At 37.9% G+C, this 17,270-nt stretch overlaps 1 protein-coding gene across 3 annotated transcripts in view; it reads right to left on the bottom strand.

Annotated features, from left to right (window-relative positions):
- Positions 1 to 17,018, bottom strand: part of CAPN7 (calpain 7) — a 37,833-nt gene extending 20,815 nt beyond the window's left edge. The window contains exons 1-7 of one of the 3 annotated variants that reach the window (XM_032631504.1): positions 16,451 to 17,015; positions 13,891 to 13,999; positions 10,043 to 10,200; positions 8,462 to 8,529; positions 6,243 to 6,443; positions 4,411 to 4,497; positions 780 to 906 (exon numbers count right to left, since the gene is read on the bottom strand). In XM_032631504.1, the coding sequence (XP_032487395.1) occupies positions 780 to 906; positions 4,411 to 4,497; positions 6,243 to 6,443; positions 8,462 to 8,529; positions 10,043 to 10,200; positions 13,891 to 13,999; positions 16,451 to 16,552 (852 nt within the window). In that variant the 5' untranslated portion in view covers positions 16,553 to 17,015. Of the gene's footprint in view, positions 1 to 779; positions 907 to 4,410; positions 4,498 to 6,242; positions 6,444 to 8,461; positions 8,530 to 10,042; positions 10,201 to 13,890; positions 14,000 to 16,450 lie in introns of all 3 variants that reach the window. The other 2 variants (XM_032631502.1, XM_032631503.1) reach the window with 2 other exon arrangements.
- Between the last annotated feature and the right edge of the window lie 252 nt (positions 17,019 to 17,270).

The following is a 17,270-nucleotide window of genomic DNA, read 5'->3' on the forward strand; positions in this document are numbered from 1 at the left end:
TAATACATTCATTTATTCATGCAATTTCAACATTACCACAATATATAAGCATTGCATCTAGAGCCTAACTTTTTACAGTAAATATCATGACTGTTGCTTGAACAGGAAAATAATAAATAGAAATGCCATAGCGCCAACTAACACGTGTTTTGTTCCAACAAATCCTAGGAAAGACAAAGTATTTCAATTAAGTTAATTTAGAATAATTAAATATGGATGAAGCATTCCTACATGGATAAAAAGCATACTCAACTGAATCACACTTTTTAATGACAAAAAATTACGGGCATTTTTAAAAAGTTGGTTTACTATAATATGACCAATTAAAATGAATATGCAAATCAAAAGATTTGAATCATAGTATTTCAGGACCATTATTTTTATACTCATGTGGAAAACATCTGTGACTTCAATGCTCAAATATCATTAATAAACTTTACAATAAAGTCACAGAGTTGTTCTACCACTGAAGTGTTTTAAATTAGCCCAATACCTTTCTATCTCTCCTATCTATTCTCTTATCAAAGGTGAAATTCAGATTCTCAACTTTCTCATCCACAAGCACATATCAATAAATAGGATGTACATAAAAATCTGTAATTGTTCAACAGTTATCATATCTCAGTATGTCTAAGTCAAAGTATGCAGGGTGAATAATTTTTCCAATTATACTAATGCATCTAAATATATAATAAAAATCTAAGAAAAAAAGGCAAACGATATTCAATTACTTTAAAATGTTGGCTTTTCATATAAAATTATACAAAATAAAAGTTTACCTGCTTTATGCTGAAACTAGACACAGTGTAAATCATTGTAGGATTGTTGGTGAGATCTTCTGGTCGTACCCATTTAGAAAATGTAGCTTTTTGTTTAGGTGATAACGGTAGCTTGCCACATCTATCACTGAGGTGATAACAAAAATTAATAATAATAACGATAAAATTAATCTTAAAAGATGACTCAAAAGCAAAATTAAATTTCCTAGAGAATTTTTTTTGGTATAGTGATCACAGCTAAACTATATAATCCGAAAAAACCCTCTGGTCAAATCTGGCTCTTTACACTTAACCTTGAATCCAATCTGATTATCCTCTTCAATTAAAAAAAATGTACATAGATAACTGAAAACAGAAGAGCAACCTAAACTCTTTTATATTTATTTTAAGAATATACTTTAAGAGTTTAATTTAGCATGCTTATATTCAAGAAATTCAGTTTCAGTAAAATGGAGCCATTAACAACAATACAATCTGATTCATTCAAAAGGACCGAGGAAGCTACAGATCTTTATGCTGGCTCTTGACAAAACTCTTCTCTGCAAGGCTAATAATGAGAGCATCTAATTACTGAGTAATAAACATGTGCCAGGCATCACACAAAAGTATTTTACATACATCATTCATTTAATCTTCAAACCAATTCTATTAAAGCAAATTTTCTGGAAAAAGCTTTAAGTGATTAAATAACTTGCAATGTCGAAGAGCTAAGAAGTAGAAGAAAGGGTATGTGAATCCAGGTCTCTGGTGCCAAATCCACCATCTTACCCATTACCCTCTACTCACACTGTGTAAGGAATATACTGTGTAATATTTCTGCAAAATTGACGTACAGCACAAAATTTTAAAAATCTACCTTTCTTCAAACTGCTTCTAGAGCAAGGGCAACAAATCTTTGGGTTTCAAAAGATTTCTAGGATAATGTAAGTTGTATGACATGCAAACTGAAAAAATATAACATTTTTTTAAAAAAAGGACTGTTGATAGACATTAGGAGAAAGAGAGTTTTGTGGTCAGATGGGATCTGAAAACTCCTCGTTAAAGTATTGGTTTTTCTCATTGGAAGGACATCTCTAAACCTTTAATAAGCCAATGTTTACTGGAACTCTCTTAGAGCAGAATATGGTATATAACACTTCTCAAACTTTTTTGATGATCACCTCATACATCTCATAGAGCCACTGGTGTCCTAGGCAACACTTTGGTACCTATGTACTATCAGGACCTGACTAAACAGACAGTGAGCTGGGTGAATTGAGAAGAATTTAAAGACAGCTATCATAAAACTTTTAGGAGAAAAAATAAGGCTGAGTCAAATCTAACCTGCCATATAAACCAGAATTCAGTAAATCCAAGACTCCTTAATATCTGTTTCTCTCAAGTCACCACTAAATCAACAAATTCAATGCTTATTTCTTAGAACTTTAAAAATATTTTATAAATATAATGTTCATTATAATACATGACCAGAAAAGAAAAAAATTTAGTCACCCAATCTTTCTAACCAAAGATAAATACCCTGGGGAGCTTTTAGCCATCAGTCTGCTATCTCTGAATTTTAAAATGTTTACTGTTACTTTTTCTTCTGATTATTCTTACTGTAAAATAATCCAGAAAACAAGAAAGAAAAAATCTTGCCAGTTAGAGCATTTCATTTTACTTGATTTTTCTTAAAATTTAATTAACTCAGTAAGTATTCACTGAGCACCTGCCACATGCCAGACACTGTGCAGGCACACGTTCTCTGTCCTCATGCAGCTTATGGTCCCGTGTGGGGGACAAGCACAGAGCAAGGGGTCACACACACAATGTAAAATCCCAACTCTGACAAGTGCCATGCCTAAACTAAGGGAGTTGGTACAGTTATATTTTTCTGTTTCCATTACATGATAAGCATTTTCCCACGTTACTTAATTTCTTGAAAACTTGATTGTTCATGATTGTACAAAATTCTTCTTAGGGACATTCTGTTGTATGAGCACTAAAAATATGATTTATCTCAATCTGTTACACAAAGACTGGAACTACTTATAAACAGAAGTTTATATCTCTGCTTCGATATAACCATTTAAGAGCATTCTAGAATAACTGATTCACATTTTCATAATTATAAAAATATTGATGAATATCTTTTATATAAATCTTTGACTAGATCTGTAAATATTTTTTAGAATTGGTTTCTTGAATTGAAATCACTGGGCACAGGGGTATAAACATTTTTAAAGTATTTGAAATGTATAGCCAAATTATATAATATAGCTTAATATTTAACAAAATAATTATGTTCTAATAGTTAATCCTTATTATATAGTGCTTGCTACAGAACAAGCACCATTGTAAGTGCTTTATATTTTATTAACTCATTTAACCATCACAGTAACACCATGAGGTGGATTCTATTATTACTTTAAAATCTGAGACAGATTAAAAAACTTGCAATGTCACACAGGATATGACACTGGAGAGTGTGGGTCTGGATTCTGTGCCCTTAACGTCAGTGCTATAAACTTCTTAGATATAAACAATTCCTAGATCCAAATCAGTCATCACATGGGTGCCTGAGGAAAACGTTATGCTGATAACTCACTGGCTTTGAGATGTTTAACTTCTGCCCATCCAAGGAGAGCAAAACACTTGAAATGAGAGAGCAGCTCTTTTGTTCTTTATAGTCTTTATATATTCTGTACACAATAAGCATTCAACTCTCTGATGCTTTCTGATAATAAATACAATATAACATACTCACTGCAGATTTTGAAAAATATATATGTTTTAAAAAGTATATCACCTAATTTTGCTGCTTAGAGATAACCACTGTAAACATTTTGATGTATAACTTAACATCATGTTTTTCTATGTATCTATAAACACAAGAAAAGAAAAATAAAGTTTGGATGTTACATATAATTTTCTATCTTTTAAAATTCATATATCGCAAGCGTTTTCCTTATATTCTACGGACTTATTTTTTGTGGAGAGCATAATACGTAATATAATAATATGGACATGCCATTATTTAATCACTCCCATATCGCTGGATACCAACTTTGTTTCAATAATTTTCTGCTGTAACAGACACTTGGTAAATGCTCTTATTATATACATCTTTGACCGAATTATAGTTTCCTTGGGAAGGCTAGAAGCTGGGAGTCCTGAAACAAACAATGGTTTTAAGTTCTTGACATAAGCTGCCACTGTCCTGGCAGGTTGTGCCAACACTTTCATAATGAACCCTTTTCTTGAATTGGATCTTCTTAGTAAACAACAACCCTGTCATTCTATTCCACTTTTCCATTCAACATCTCTGTTGACTTGCCTTTCTGCTGTGATCCAACACCAACTGGGCAAATATTTACCCACTACTTACCTTGTGCCAGGCACCGCGTCAGACACTATGAGTATAACCTTAGGCAAAAGGAGGCGCGCACGTCCCGTCACCAGGGAAGGGTCGGAGGCACTCTCGCGATGCTGCCACACCTCCTTCCCACAGCCACACCTTTTTCCCAATCGAATTTTTTTATTATGCATTTTAATTTCAAGGCTATGGATTTAATTGGATTCCAGAGGATGGGAAAAGTACTGAAAAATCAAAATAATTTTGAAAGTAAACGTTGCAGTAGTGTTTACTTACCAGAAAGGCATTGGGTAAGCAAAACGTTCCCTCAGATCAATGTTCATGAAAGGAACATATTCCATACCATTTATTTTTGACGTTGTCCTATAAAATACAAGAAAAAAATCTAAAGTAGATGTTCAAGTCTACCTTGATTACCAATTTTATTTAAACTTCTTAAAATTCAAATGACAAGGTATGGTACTGTAATAAAATTAAACTCACCACCTCATATAATGTTGATAACTTTATTTGAACAAAATTTTCACGAAACAGTTGAATACCAGAAAATAACTAATCCAATTCAATTCAATCAGTTATTCTTTTAAGACTAACATCCTTTACAACAAAACAACTATCTCAAGATAGGGCTACACTAGAGGTACTGAAAGTGTCACCAGGACACAATGCAAATTGTTTCCTAAGCCCAAAGAGAGAAAGCAATTGCTTAGTTATTTGGGGATTTAAAAAACATAACATTTACAATTCTGGGATATATGTTCTTCATATTTTCTGGTTATGAGGCTAAGGAATGGGTAGTGAAGAAGGTAGTGGCACAGATAACAGTTACAGCCTCTTGACAAATTTAAGAAATGTGACTTGTAGTAGTTTTGCATGTTCTCTTCCTGTTTTGTTTATATGTTTACTTGCATATATTAGCTATTTCCTTCTGTTTCTTTCCCTCCTTTCATTTAGAAGGAATTGCAGGGTTAACTTCACCATTTAGTCTCTAGGTAACAATATACAATGAGACAATGACTGAACTGGAGGACTAATTAATGCAGCGGGTGATGAACATAACATCTGTGTATCCTCATCTTGAGATGGTGAGAGCTTTTCACTTGTATGAAGGACAGCTGCATCTTGTTAGGTAGAAACACAGAGCTGTTCTGTAGTAGTGCAGAATTTCAAACGTGTGCAGAAGGGAGCATGTGGGTGCTGAGTAGCCAAAGTGTTGGACTGTTACTAACTTGTCTCTCAGGTCCAAAACCACTCTTTGTCCTCCTTTGTGTTGTGCTGGTTCATATGCATTTTTTCTAGGCAAAGAGACCCCGATTAGTAGGAGTAGAATTAAAATCTTTAGCAGGAAGAGAGAAAAATGACCCCAGGTAGCTAAAGAGGAAGGAGCCCTTCCAGTGCAACTTCAGCAGACCAGAAGGAGCAGCAGCATGACGCGCGCAGCTCTAAGCAGGCTGATCTCCTTCAAAGCCCAAGTGCAGAGCAGCTGCGCTGGCTCAGAAAGCGATCAAGGATTTCCAGAGCCTGTTCTTTTGTATTTTTAATATCCCCTGAGGCTGCTTCCAGACACTGAGCGGGCTTCCCAGCCCAGGTGTAGGCAAACTTTTTCTGTAAATGGTCAGACAGTATCTAGTTTTGGCTTTGCAGTGAGGTCTCTGTCACATATTCTGGGTTTTTTTGTTTTCTTTTTTGCAACCCTTTAAAGAAATGTAAAAAAACCATTCATAGCTTAAGGCTGCCCTTTGCTGACTCTGGCCTAGACTGCTATTTCAAGGTAACAATTAGGGCTCTGGTCGAGGTGGAAGAGATGATGAATAGTCTGCCATAGCTCTACTTTGCCCCATAACCTTTATTATTCAATTCTGAAGAATGCTAAGATTTTCAGAAAAAAATACATCTAGTGGAAATGAGAATACTAAAATATATTAGAAGAAATTTTAACCATTTCAAGTTGTGACTATGTGACAACATAATTTATAATTACATAATAACAGCATGACACATTATACCAAAGATGTGACTACGACTCAGCAAACCTAATGAGAGTAACATTACCTGCATTGATTATGTTAACAAAACTGTTCATTACAACCAATCATAAACTGATTTACCTGAGAACTTCTATTTCTTCTGCTGTGTATCTCTGTCCTTGTGCATCACATGACTGTGGACTTATAAATGGCTGAGGTCTTTCAAGGAAGGGATTAGTTCCTAATGGAAAATGTGCTCTCACTGGAGGTGGCTTTGGTTTAATATTCGTTGCCTTGATTTTGCATGATGGCTTTGTTAAAGGCTCACTCAATGCTTCTGCTCTACAACAGAGAGAGGTACAGAAAAACCGTTCTAGTTTTTCTTCTCACATTTAAGCTTTCCAGAACATAAAATTTACTTCAAGAACCAGTCAAGCATCCCTAATGTAAAATTAGTATATAAAATTCCTATATACTAGTCAACAGTTCACTACTTAAGCTACTCCCAAAGGTAAGTATTTTTGCAAACAACATTTTATTGACAACATTAATTGAGCACTTATTGCATGTCAGATCCTATGCAAAGTAAGGGGGATACAATAATGTACGAAACACAAACCCTACTCTCAAGGTGCTCCTAGTGTTGTGGGGAGAGAGACAATTGCATCAAAAGTGAGATGCAAAAAAAAAAAAAAAAAGTGAGATGCGAGGCTGGAAGTACTCTATGCAAGTGAATGCACAGTAGAAATTACTGACTTGATGGGAAGTGGGTGAGTCAGGGAACATTTTTCCAAATTGACATTTGAGCTGCAGAAGAATCCACCTGCGGAGCAAGGAAGGGTTCTAAGCAGAGACCAGCATGAGCAAACGTGTAACAAGCTAAGGTAATTTCAAAAGAATGGACGGGGCCCTTGTGAACAGTACAAATGAGAGGCAGCAGGAGATGAGACCAGTGGCAGGGACTGGATCACGGAAGGTCTCACATGGTATTTAAGGGAATTTTGACTTTATTCTGTCAAAGAACTAACAATCTAAAAAACAGAAGTTCTTAATCTAAGGTCCTTATATGAGATTTAGGAGTCTTGTTAACATTCTGAAATTCTATGCAAATAAAATGTTACGTTATCTTTTCTGTACAGCGTGTCCATTCTTTAGAAGAGATCCTAAAAGGAGCCCATGACTGACCCATGCCCCTGCGCTGAGGATGCACTCAGAGAGTACTAGATGGGTTACCCACATAGGTAATAAAAGCCATCTATGATTCTGACTGGGGAAAGAAGTAAAAATGGAGAAGATAGCTACGTGTCGAGTGCCCATAACTTCATGAATTTGGAGAAACAAACTAAATGCTAGCTGATGGTAATGAAAAGGAGGGATAACCGCTATACCTCAATAAAAAAGAAGGGCTGCGGGTAGCACAGCTACCTAGTGTGAGCCTCAAAAGGAGATATTTTAGTAATTCGTGCTATAACTATAAATGCCATTCCACCCTTTTCCTTTGCCTATAATGCTTTGTCTATACAAGAGGTACAATTCTCTTGTGCAAATACATTCATTACTTCTCAACAAATATCTACTGAGCACATATTGTATGTCTGCCCTCTGCTAGGTGCTTAGTTTCAGCACTGAACAAAGACAGAATTCTCTGTCCTCAAAGAGCTTATATTTGGGGGACAGGGGTTAGAAGGGACACAGACATTGATAACAAATATGATAAACTGGGAAATTTCATATACCTTAGAAACCAGTAAGAGTTACAGGAAAGTATATTAGAACAGACGAAGCAGGATGAAAGTACTGGAGGAGATTAAATTTTAAACAGAGTGGTGATGGCAGGCCTTATTGAAAAGTTGACATTTGAGCAAAGAGTTAAGGGAGCTACACACATGTATAATTTGAGGGATCTGCATGGCTGGCTCACTCTTAGTTTCTCCATTTCTCGTAGTAGCTTTGGAAGGGCTCTCTGGAAGTTCTCTCTTTGGAAGTCTGATATTAAACAACAGAAGGGAGTCTACCATTTCAAATACCATAATCATTTTTGTTTTAGACACAGCAAAAACTAAGTAAAATATTTCTTGACTGATTTGTTATTTTCTTGAGTTTAAAGCACGGATGAAGACACAGAGATGAATAAGATGCTCTCTGTTCCCCTAAGGAGTTCACCATCTAATGAGCCAAAATGACATGTAGAAAAAAGCAGCAGGGAACTAGAGAGGGGTAAATTCACTCAGAGGAAGAAGGCAACTTTGCTCTGGATCTCAGGTTTGCTACCACGAGCTCCACCACACATTCAGGTAAACCACGGAAGTAACACAGTACGCTGCCATCCACAGATAAGAACTCTAGGGACCAAAACTCACCTGTCTAGTGCCTGTCGTGCCAACTGCTTCAGTTTGTTTTGCAGAGTTTTATCAGCGGTTTCATAAGACTTAAGAGAAAGAGAGACAGATGTTCCAAAGCATAATTATTAATTTGCCTGATCCATGATATTTCTAAGCAAAAATAAAAAATTACAATGCACATTACACTTCTTAAAATTATGAGAGAATAAACCAAGACACTTTATTTTTGTCCTTAAAGGTATCATTTAAATTGTGTTGAAAACTCGTCACCACTCAACCTAACACCACTTAATTCGGACAGGTAGTAAGTGGAACACAACCGTATAATCACAGTGCCACAGAAGGCCTGGCAGCAGGAACCCCAGAAGAGCAGGGCTACTGTACTAAGTGAAATAAGTCAGCAGGAGAAAGACAACCACCTTATGCCTTCATTCATATGTGGAGTCTAAAAGACAAAACAAATAAAAAAACAAAATAAAATAAACTTATAGGTACAGAGAACAGATTAGTGGTTTCCAGAGGGGAAGGGGGTTGGGGGATGGGTGAAATGGGTGAAGGGGGTCAACTGTATGGGGATGGAAGGTAACCAGACTTGCGGTGGTGATCACTTTGCTGTGCGTACAGATGTCGAATTATAATGCTATACTGTGCACTGAAACTTACATAATTAAAAACAAAAAAACCCAGCACTTACCCGTAGTCTCAGGTACCTACAGAAATGAGGCTAGATAGTTCCTCTGAATAAAAGACCTTGGACAAAGAGCCGGCCCTCTGAACAATGCTGAGAACACCACTCTCTACCACATCACATCCCCTGTGAATGCGCTACTCTTACGCACTAGATGCCCCGGAGAGCTAACAGGCCCACCGGGCTCCTCGGGAAGCAGTAAAAACCGCTCGACATATAGACTCTACACTGCAAATTAATAAAGCTCTCCCAAACCACTAACTTATTTCTTAGTGTATGAAATTGAAAAAAAGGGGGAAGTTTTATTTTTTGTGTGATGACCAAAGTCGTTTTTTCCCTTTTTTTTTTAAAATTGAAGTATGTACAATGTTGTGTTAGTTTCAGGTATACAGAAAAGTGATTCAGTTATACATATATATCTATTCTTTTTCAGATTCCTTCCCATTATAGGTTATTACAAGATATTGGGTATAGCTCCCTGTGCTATACAGTACATCTTTGTTGTTTATCTATTTTAAATACAGTAGTGTGTATCTATTAATCCCAAACTCCTAATTTATCCCTCCCCCAAGAAGTTTATTTTAAATTCACAGATTGTGATGGTGAATTCTTCCTATAATAAGTTAATTTTAGTTATAGGGGTATAAAAAGGTCAAAAATAGTACCTATAATTTAAAAAACAATTGCCAAGGGACTCAACCTCAATACTGTCAAATTTTTAACAAGATGTTAAAGTCCATTATTAATTTTCTATTCTTCATTATCTTTTAATGAGGAATAACTTAGTTACATGTATAATAACAGGATAATTTTTTTTTTCTTTTAAGGAATTCTTAAGTAAAACTCACTAGTAAGGGGAGAAATTTCTTAGCATAATTCCACCAAACTTAACTTGTAGCTATTATACATACGGTTTTCAGACAGAGATCTACAGCTTCTGTATACAGTTCTATAGCATCTTCAACATTCCCTTTTTCATCTTCATCAAAAGCTTGTGTAACGAGGAAATGGGCACGCTCTAAGTCCAACTGATGTTTTGATTTCAAAGGATCCGCACTCTTTGACTGAACTAGGATAGGAAAAAAAGCCACAGAGAAGAACTAGCATAGGAAGAAAGCCACATATATATGTATCCAGGGAACAACATACCATTTTAATTCATTCTTTACCAAAACTCTATAATCCTTCATTTAAAAAGCTTAGCAAGGTCAAAAAAAAATCCTTAAAAAAATTTCCCCTGAATTTCTTTCTGTCCCTACCAGCACTTTCTTCATTTAAAAAATAAAACATAGGAGTTCTCCACACAAAAAACAAAACTGAAACTTGGAAAAGACTAAATCGAAAGAAACTCAATTATGTTTTAAGGTAATTTAAATTTTTATTCAGTATAGACAATAATTATGTAATATACTAGGCCTTGATGATAAAATGCATGCTGTTTCCTATTCATCTGGGTCCAGAATAAGCTATATTTTTACTGCTCTTTGAAATAAGTGCTTCTGTTTGTTTTTAATATAAAGATACATATCCATAAGAGACCTGCATCTAGAATATATAAAGATCTCTTACAACTCAACAATAAAAGGACAAACCCAATTTAAAATGGGTGTGATGATGATATCATCAACTTGTGTCAACTTGACTGGATCACAGGTTACCCAGCTATTTGGCTAAACAAGATTTCTGGGTAGCCTGTGAGGATGTTTCCGAATGAAAGTAGCATTTGCATTGACACTGAAAGCAGACTGCCCTCCCCAGTGTGGGTGGGCATCATCTAATCCACTGTGGGCATGAACAGAACAAAAGGCAGATGGGGAGAATCTGCCCTCACTGCAGAGCTGCTTGAGCTGACACATTGGTCTTCTCCTGACCTTGGACTGGAACTCACACCATCAGGTCCCCTGCTTCTCAGGCCTTTGAACTTGGACTGAACCACACCACTGGCTTTCTTGAGTCTCTAGCTTGCAGAGGGCAAATAGTGGGACTTCTTAGTCTCCATAATTGCATGAGCCAATTCCTCATAATAAATCTCTTTATGTACATCCTACTGGTTCTATTTCTCTGGAGAACCCTGACTTATACCATGGGCAAAGGATCCATATAGGCATCTCTCCAAAGCAGATATTCAATGGCCAAATGGCACATGAAAAGATGCTCAACATCATTTGCCATCAGGGAAGTGCATATCAAAACCACAATAAGATGCCATTTTATACCCACTAGGATGGCTAAAATAAAAAAAAAGACAGAAAATAACAAGTGTTGATAAGGATGTGAAGGAAATGGAACATTGCTGGTGGAATTGTAAAGTGGTATAGCCACTGTGGAAAACAGTTTAGCAGTTCCTCAAAAAGTTAGACATAAAGCTACCATATGACATAGCAGTTCTACTTGTGGGCATACATCCAAGAGAACTGAAAACATATGTCCACACAAAAACTTAGACACAAGTGGTCATGACAGCATTACTAATAATAGACAAAAGGTGGAACCAAGCCAATACCCACCAACCGATGAATGGATAAATAAAATGTGGTATACTAATACAATGGTGTATTAACCATAAAAAGAAATGAAGCACTGATACATGCTACAAAATGGATAAACCCTGAAAACATTATGCTAAATAAAAGAAGCCAGACACAAAAGACCACATACTGATGACTCCATTTACATGAAATGTCTAGAATAGGCAAATCCATGGAGACAGAAAATAGATCAGTGGTTGCTAGGGCCTAGGGTGTGGAATGGGGAGTGACTACTAATGGCTAAGAGGTTTCTTTAAGGGTGACAAAAATGTTCTGAAGTTAGATAGCGGTGATGGTTGCACAACTCTGGGAATACATTAAAAACCACTGAACTGTACACTGTAAAAAGTTGAATGTTATGGTATGTGAATTACATCTCAATAAAACTGTTTTTTAAAAAAAAGTTTTAAATTTTGTTTGTCTCAAAATTGTGTCTGATCTTTTAAAAACTGTAACCCTCGGTAACCCCTCTCTAAAGTATTTATTAATCCCATTTATTAAATGAATGTTAAAATATTTAGCTCAACGCTTCTTCAGCCTTGGCACTACTGACATTTTCGGCTGGATAATTCTTTGCTGTGGACGGTGCTATGCATTATAGGATTTTCCCTGCTGCACTGTCCCTGCCATCTACCCAACCAGATGCTAGTAGTATACTGCATCCCTACCCTGGCATAAACACCAAACATCTCTCCAGACACTGACAAATGTCTCCTGCGGGGCAAAACCGATTCTAATTGAGAATAACTATTGAGCCTAAGGTTTCACAGCTACAATGGAAGGGTAGGGACTCGGCTTAGATCCTTGAATTCCAAGTCTTGAGTTTCTTTTACTACACTGGTGAATTTCAAACTGGGTTACCTTTCCCCAACCCTAAAGTCAAGCTATCTCTCAAAGTCTCTTGACTGTCAGAAGACTTTATCTGTTTTAAAAATTGGGATTCTGAACAAGATTTTTATTTGATAAAGGACTCTCCTGTTTGAAATAATCATTAAGTAAACCATTTAATTCTCTACAGATTACATGCCATTTATTGAACAAAATAGGTCAAAAAAACCGGCAAAACATTTAATGTATATTATGCTTTAAAAATCCTTTTTGAACTTTACTTCTGTTTCACTGGCAAGTTTTCATTCTTCAAGAGATTAGGCCTGTCTCATTCTGTGCCTGAGTATCATATAAACATCACATTTATAAATTTAAAAACTTCATTTACTTAGCTGGGAAAATGAAGTGCCTCTGAATTCCATGGTATTTTGAATACATGAATCAGTATAACTTTGTATTAAATGAGGCCCTGACACACAGGCTGTCCACTTTTCAATGCATGCAATTTCTGGGCACTGTCTTAAAGGAAAGTGCCATGTCTGTAAGGGGACTGTCATAATAAGAAATCCAACAATCAAATCTACTTTATCCTAACTATGAGCTTGTAACTGCTCTTATCTATTCAGAATGAGTGGCAGAAAGTAGCACAAAGTCCATCAGAGAATGCTGAATAAGACTCCTCTAAGCTTGTGGCTTTATTACACAGCCACAGAAAAAAAGGGGTTAAAAAGAGTCCTCAGTGACATGAATGCATTCCTAAAACAAAATGTCAATAGATGATCATTTTCTTTCCTACCACGTGAACACCAGATTTCGCCAGGAACCACTTACCTCTAACAGAACTGCGATCATTAAGCCTGTGAACTTGTTTCACAGCATTTGCAAAAATAACTACAGGTTGTTCCAGGTCTCTGCTTACATGTCCCTTTTCCAAGATATGGTTTAAAACAAGAGTTTAGCTAAGGTCTTGAGGTTGAGGATATCGATAAAGTAAAGACTGTGAACCCACTGTTGAAGTCTTCAGACACTGAAGAGGAGGAGTCATTTAATTTTAATAGCAGGAGAGGGCACGTGACAGATGTTTAAAAGCAGATTTTAACAGGGTCCTAATACTGACTCTGCCAATGATACACTGTTTGAATGTAGATAGTTCATCTCTATCCTCTGGGAAATTAGGATATCAGACTATATCACCTTTAAGGTCCCTCTTCACAGATTTATCACATATTTCCACATTATGATTTTCAAAGATGTGATTACCAAAAAAGAAATGAGCAGCAACCAAGTGAGGATCAAGAATCAAAGATGAAAACGAAAAGGAAAGAGAAACACAGGGGAAAAGTAAGATGTGATGCGACAGAAGAAAAAAAATACAGTGACATGGTTAGTAGTCCTTTACCAACCTGCTGAATGTAAAGCCTGCACTCTTTCCAGATACTCATTTATTTTTTCTTGAATATGTTCTAGGCTTGATCCTGCCATCTCAGCATAAATTAAAGCTTGTGCAGCTTCCTAAAAATAAAAAAAAGAATTCAAAGGAATCTAACAGATCAATTACAATCTGAATTTTCTTTACCACTTTCTAACTATTGGTTTCTATGAATGACAAAACAAGAATGTCTTTGATACCAGTAATTTTTTTCGTAAAGTAAATGAGATATATTCCTTTACTACTTTTTTTCAGTTCTCAATGCTCTCTTTCTCCTACTGTTGAAAATTTATGAAGTCAAATAGAAGGGGTTGATTATAAGTATTTTCTTAGAATAACTGTGATTTATATGTTCTCTGTTTTCCTTTTTCTTTTTGCAATAGGTCAGACTTGAAATTATGTACTGTGAAAAGGTGAATTGAGTCTCGAAAGCATTAGAACAGATAGTACCCGATACAATTAAATTAAATATCAAAAAAAGATTATAAGAAATTATAAAGGTTAAATATCTCACAGTGGAAAGAAAATCTTTTTCTCCACAGAAAATATTGTCAAAGGGGGACACATTTTAAGGCAGATTTCAGTTGTATGAAATAAACTTATTTTAATTAAGAAAACCTGGATTTGTCTTCCAGTTATTCCATGACTTCCTCAGCCAGTTAGGCTGTGCTGGCGAGGAAAAGCCTCCATTCTCGCCATCACCATTCCAGGAGGGTGACCAATGCTACCACACACAAGAACCACAGAGAGACTTTCCCAAGTACCACGACCTTCACTGCAGTAATCTAAGCGTGTGCACTTCAAGGAACCTCACGCCTTGTTATCTGGATCCAAAGAAGCCATCTACTGAGCATCACTTTTTTTTTTTTTTGCTGTACGCAGGCCTCTCACTGCTCCGGACGCACAGGCTCATCGGCCATGGCTCGCGGGCCCAGCCGCTCCGCAGCATGTGGGATCTTCCCGGACTGGGGCACGAACCCATGTCCCCTGCATTGGCAGGTGGACTCTCAACCACTGCGCCACCAGGGAAGCCCTGAGCATCACTTTTTGAATCCAGTTATTGGAGCAGGACTTGTTTCCCTGAACCTACAAAATCAGTAAGAAGAGTACAGGTTTGATCCAAATGGAAATTGGGGGTAGAAAACATATGTTTTCCTCAGATTCTGCAATTCAGATATTTCAGGGGAGGAAAATATAACTGTACATGTAAATATTAAAACTAATTTTTTAAATTGTTGGTACCAACTTTATTTTGCTCATTTTGCTTACACTTGAAAGTGATTAACAATTAAGGAATCCCTAGTAGAACAGCATGAAGGCAGAAAACACTAAATATCTGATACAGTTTACATAAATAGCTCCTAGAAACACAACCACTTTTCTGATTCTCTCAAGGAAAAGAAATTCTTCATAACAACATGCATGTAATCCTACAGCAAAACAAGAGGCACTGTACAGTACTTCCTTTTGCTTTAAAAAAGCTATTTTATATGGCACTATTTTCACCTATGAACATTTGTCAGTTATTTCACAAAACTAATAAAACACAGTTTTACTTTTAAAGAAATACCATCGTCATGAAATTGTCAAAAAAAAAAATGTCCAAAAAGAATGATTCTGAAACACACCCAAAGTCTCTAAATATATGATTATAAAATGAAGGCAATCAAATATTAATCTGAGAAAAGCAAACCACACATTATTGACAGCATATAGATTTATGGAAAAAAATCACGACTTCTGTATTATCAAATTCTTTCTAAAAGAAAAGATGACAATGTCAAGAGGATACAGCTATCTGCACGGGGAGCCGGAGGGGTGTGTTTGCAAATGCTCAGGATTGGGGAGCAGGCGGTGGACTGTGAGCTCCTACTCTCATTTAATATTTCTGGCCCCAGTAATTTACCCAAAAGCAATACCAAAGAAACGTGTAAAGCATTAGCTATAAGGGTATTATGATGCTGAAGATCCATAATGAACATAAAATGGCCAGAAGAGTTTGTAAATAAACTATGGCACACCCACATAATGGAATACTATACATCTATCATTAACAAGTTTATACTATGAAACTTTAAAAAAATTCAAAATTTTTTAGAAGTTCAAATGCAAAGAACAGATTTTAAAAAGTATAAACAGTCTGATCCAAGTTTGTTTTTTTAAAAAAGGTGTGCACACACACATGCGTAGAAAACCAAAGATACGTAGATGTCAAATACCAGGATACGCGATGTTTTATTTTTGATTGACTTTCTGCGTTCTTCCGTGAGCACTGTTTCCGTGTACATCCGTGACGGTGAGAAGCTGCGAGCTGACAGTCCAGCTCTGCCGCCGCCCTCAGGAGCGGTCAGCTGGGGACTCGCCGGCCAGGACCGACCCCAAAGCGGCGACCAAGCCCGCCGCTGGCCGGACCCTGGGGCGGGGGCAGGCCTGACCCCTCAGCCCGGCCACCGCCGCGAGAGGGACAGCGCGACGGGGGACCGCCACGCCGAGCGCGCCCGTCCCCTCGGCACCTGGACCCGCCCCCGGCCCACCTTGTAGTAAAACACGGCCTCCGAGTAGCGGCCCTCGTGGTCGCGCTGCACCGCCAGCCGCGCGAACTGCACCGCGTCCCGCTCCAGCGCCGCCGAGTCCATGGCTGCCACGCGCCGAGGACCCCCGCCGACCGCCGCGCGCCCGAGTGCCGGGCGAGGACCCCGGCCGCACGGAAGGAGCGGCGGAGCTCACTTCCGGCGGCTGAGAGAGGACCGCGACCGACCCCTCGGCAAAACTCCGACTCCTAGCCCGCTGGCAGCCTAGCTCCGCGGCCGCCGCATTCGCCGTCCCGCCCACCGGCTACACTGCGCAGGCGCAGCCGGGCCGGCGCAGGTGTTTTGGTAGCCTGGGTTGCCGGGCTCGCCGGTTGGTGCGGGAAGGCGCGGGCGGTGGGCAGGGCCCGGCCTGCGCGGTGCCGTGTGCACGTGACTGCCGGGGCGCCCGGGATTGGGCAAGCAAAAGAGGTGCCACGTCTGAGCGGCTGCCGGCTTCGCAGTCCGCCTGTCCGGGCAGTGACTGTGGAGCCTGTTGCCGGCCAGGCTGGGAGGAGGGGCGCATGCGCCTCCCGGAACTTTTTTCCCCTGAGTGTAAAGAGAAGGTGAGCAGTGCTTCTTCCCAACATCATCTGAGATGACTTTTTTTTTTAAATTAGGGGAGTGAAGTAAGGATATACGATTCTTAGATACTTTTTAATAATATTTATATCCACAAGCTGAGTCTTAATTAACCCTGTATACATGCCCCAGTGTATGGTATTGGTTGAATTGCCAACAAACAAGGTAATGCATTTTCCCGTGTACTTCTCCTTAGGTTAACTTA

The sequence above is a fragment of the Phocoena sinus genome, chromosome 4 (genome assembly GCF_008692025.1).
Source record: "Phocoena sinus isolate mPhoSin1 chromosome 4, mPhoSin1.pri, whole genome shotgun sequence".
Taxonomy (NCBI): Eukaryota; Metazoa; Chordata; class Mammalia; order Artiodactyla; family Phocoenidae; genus Phocoena; species Phocoena sinus.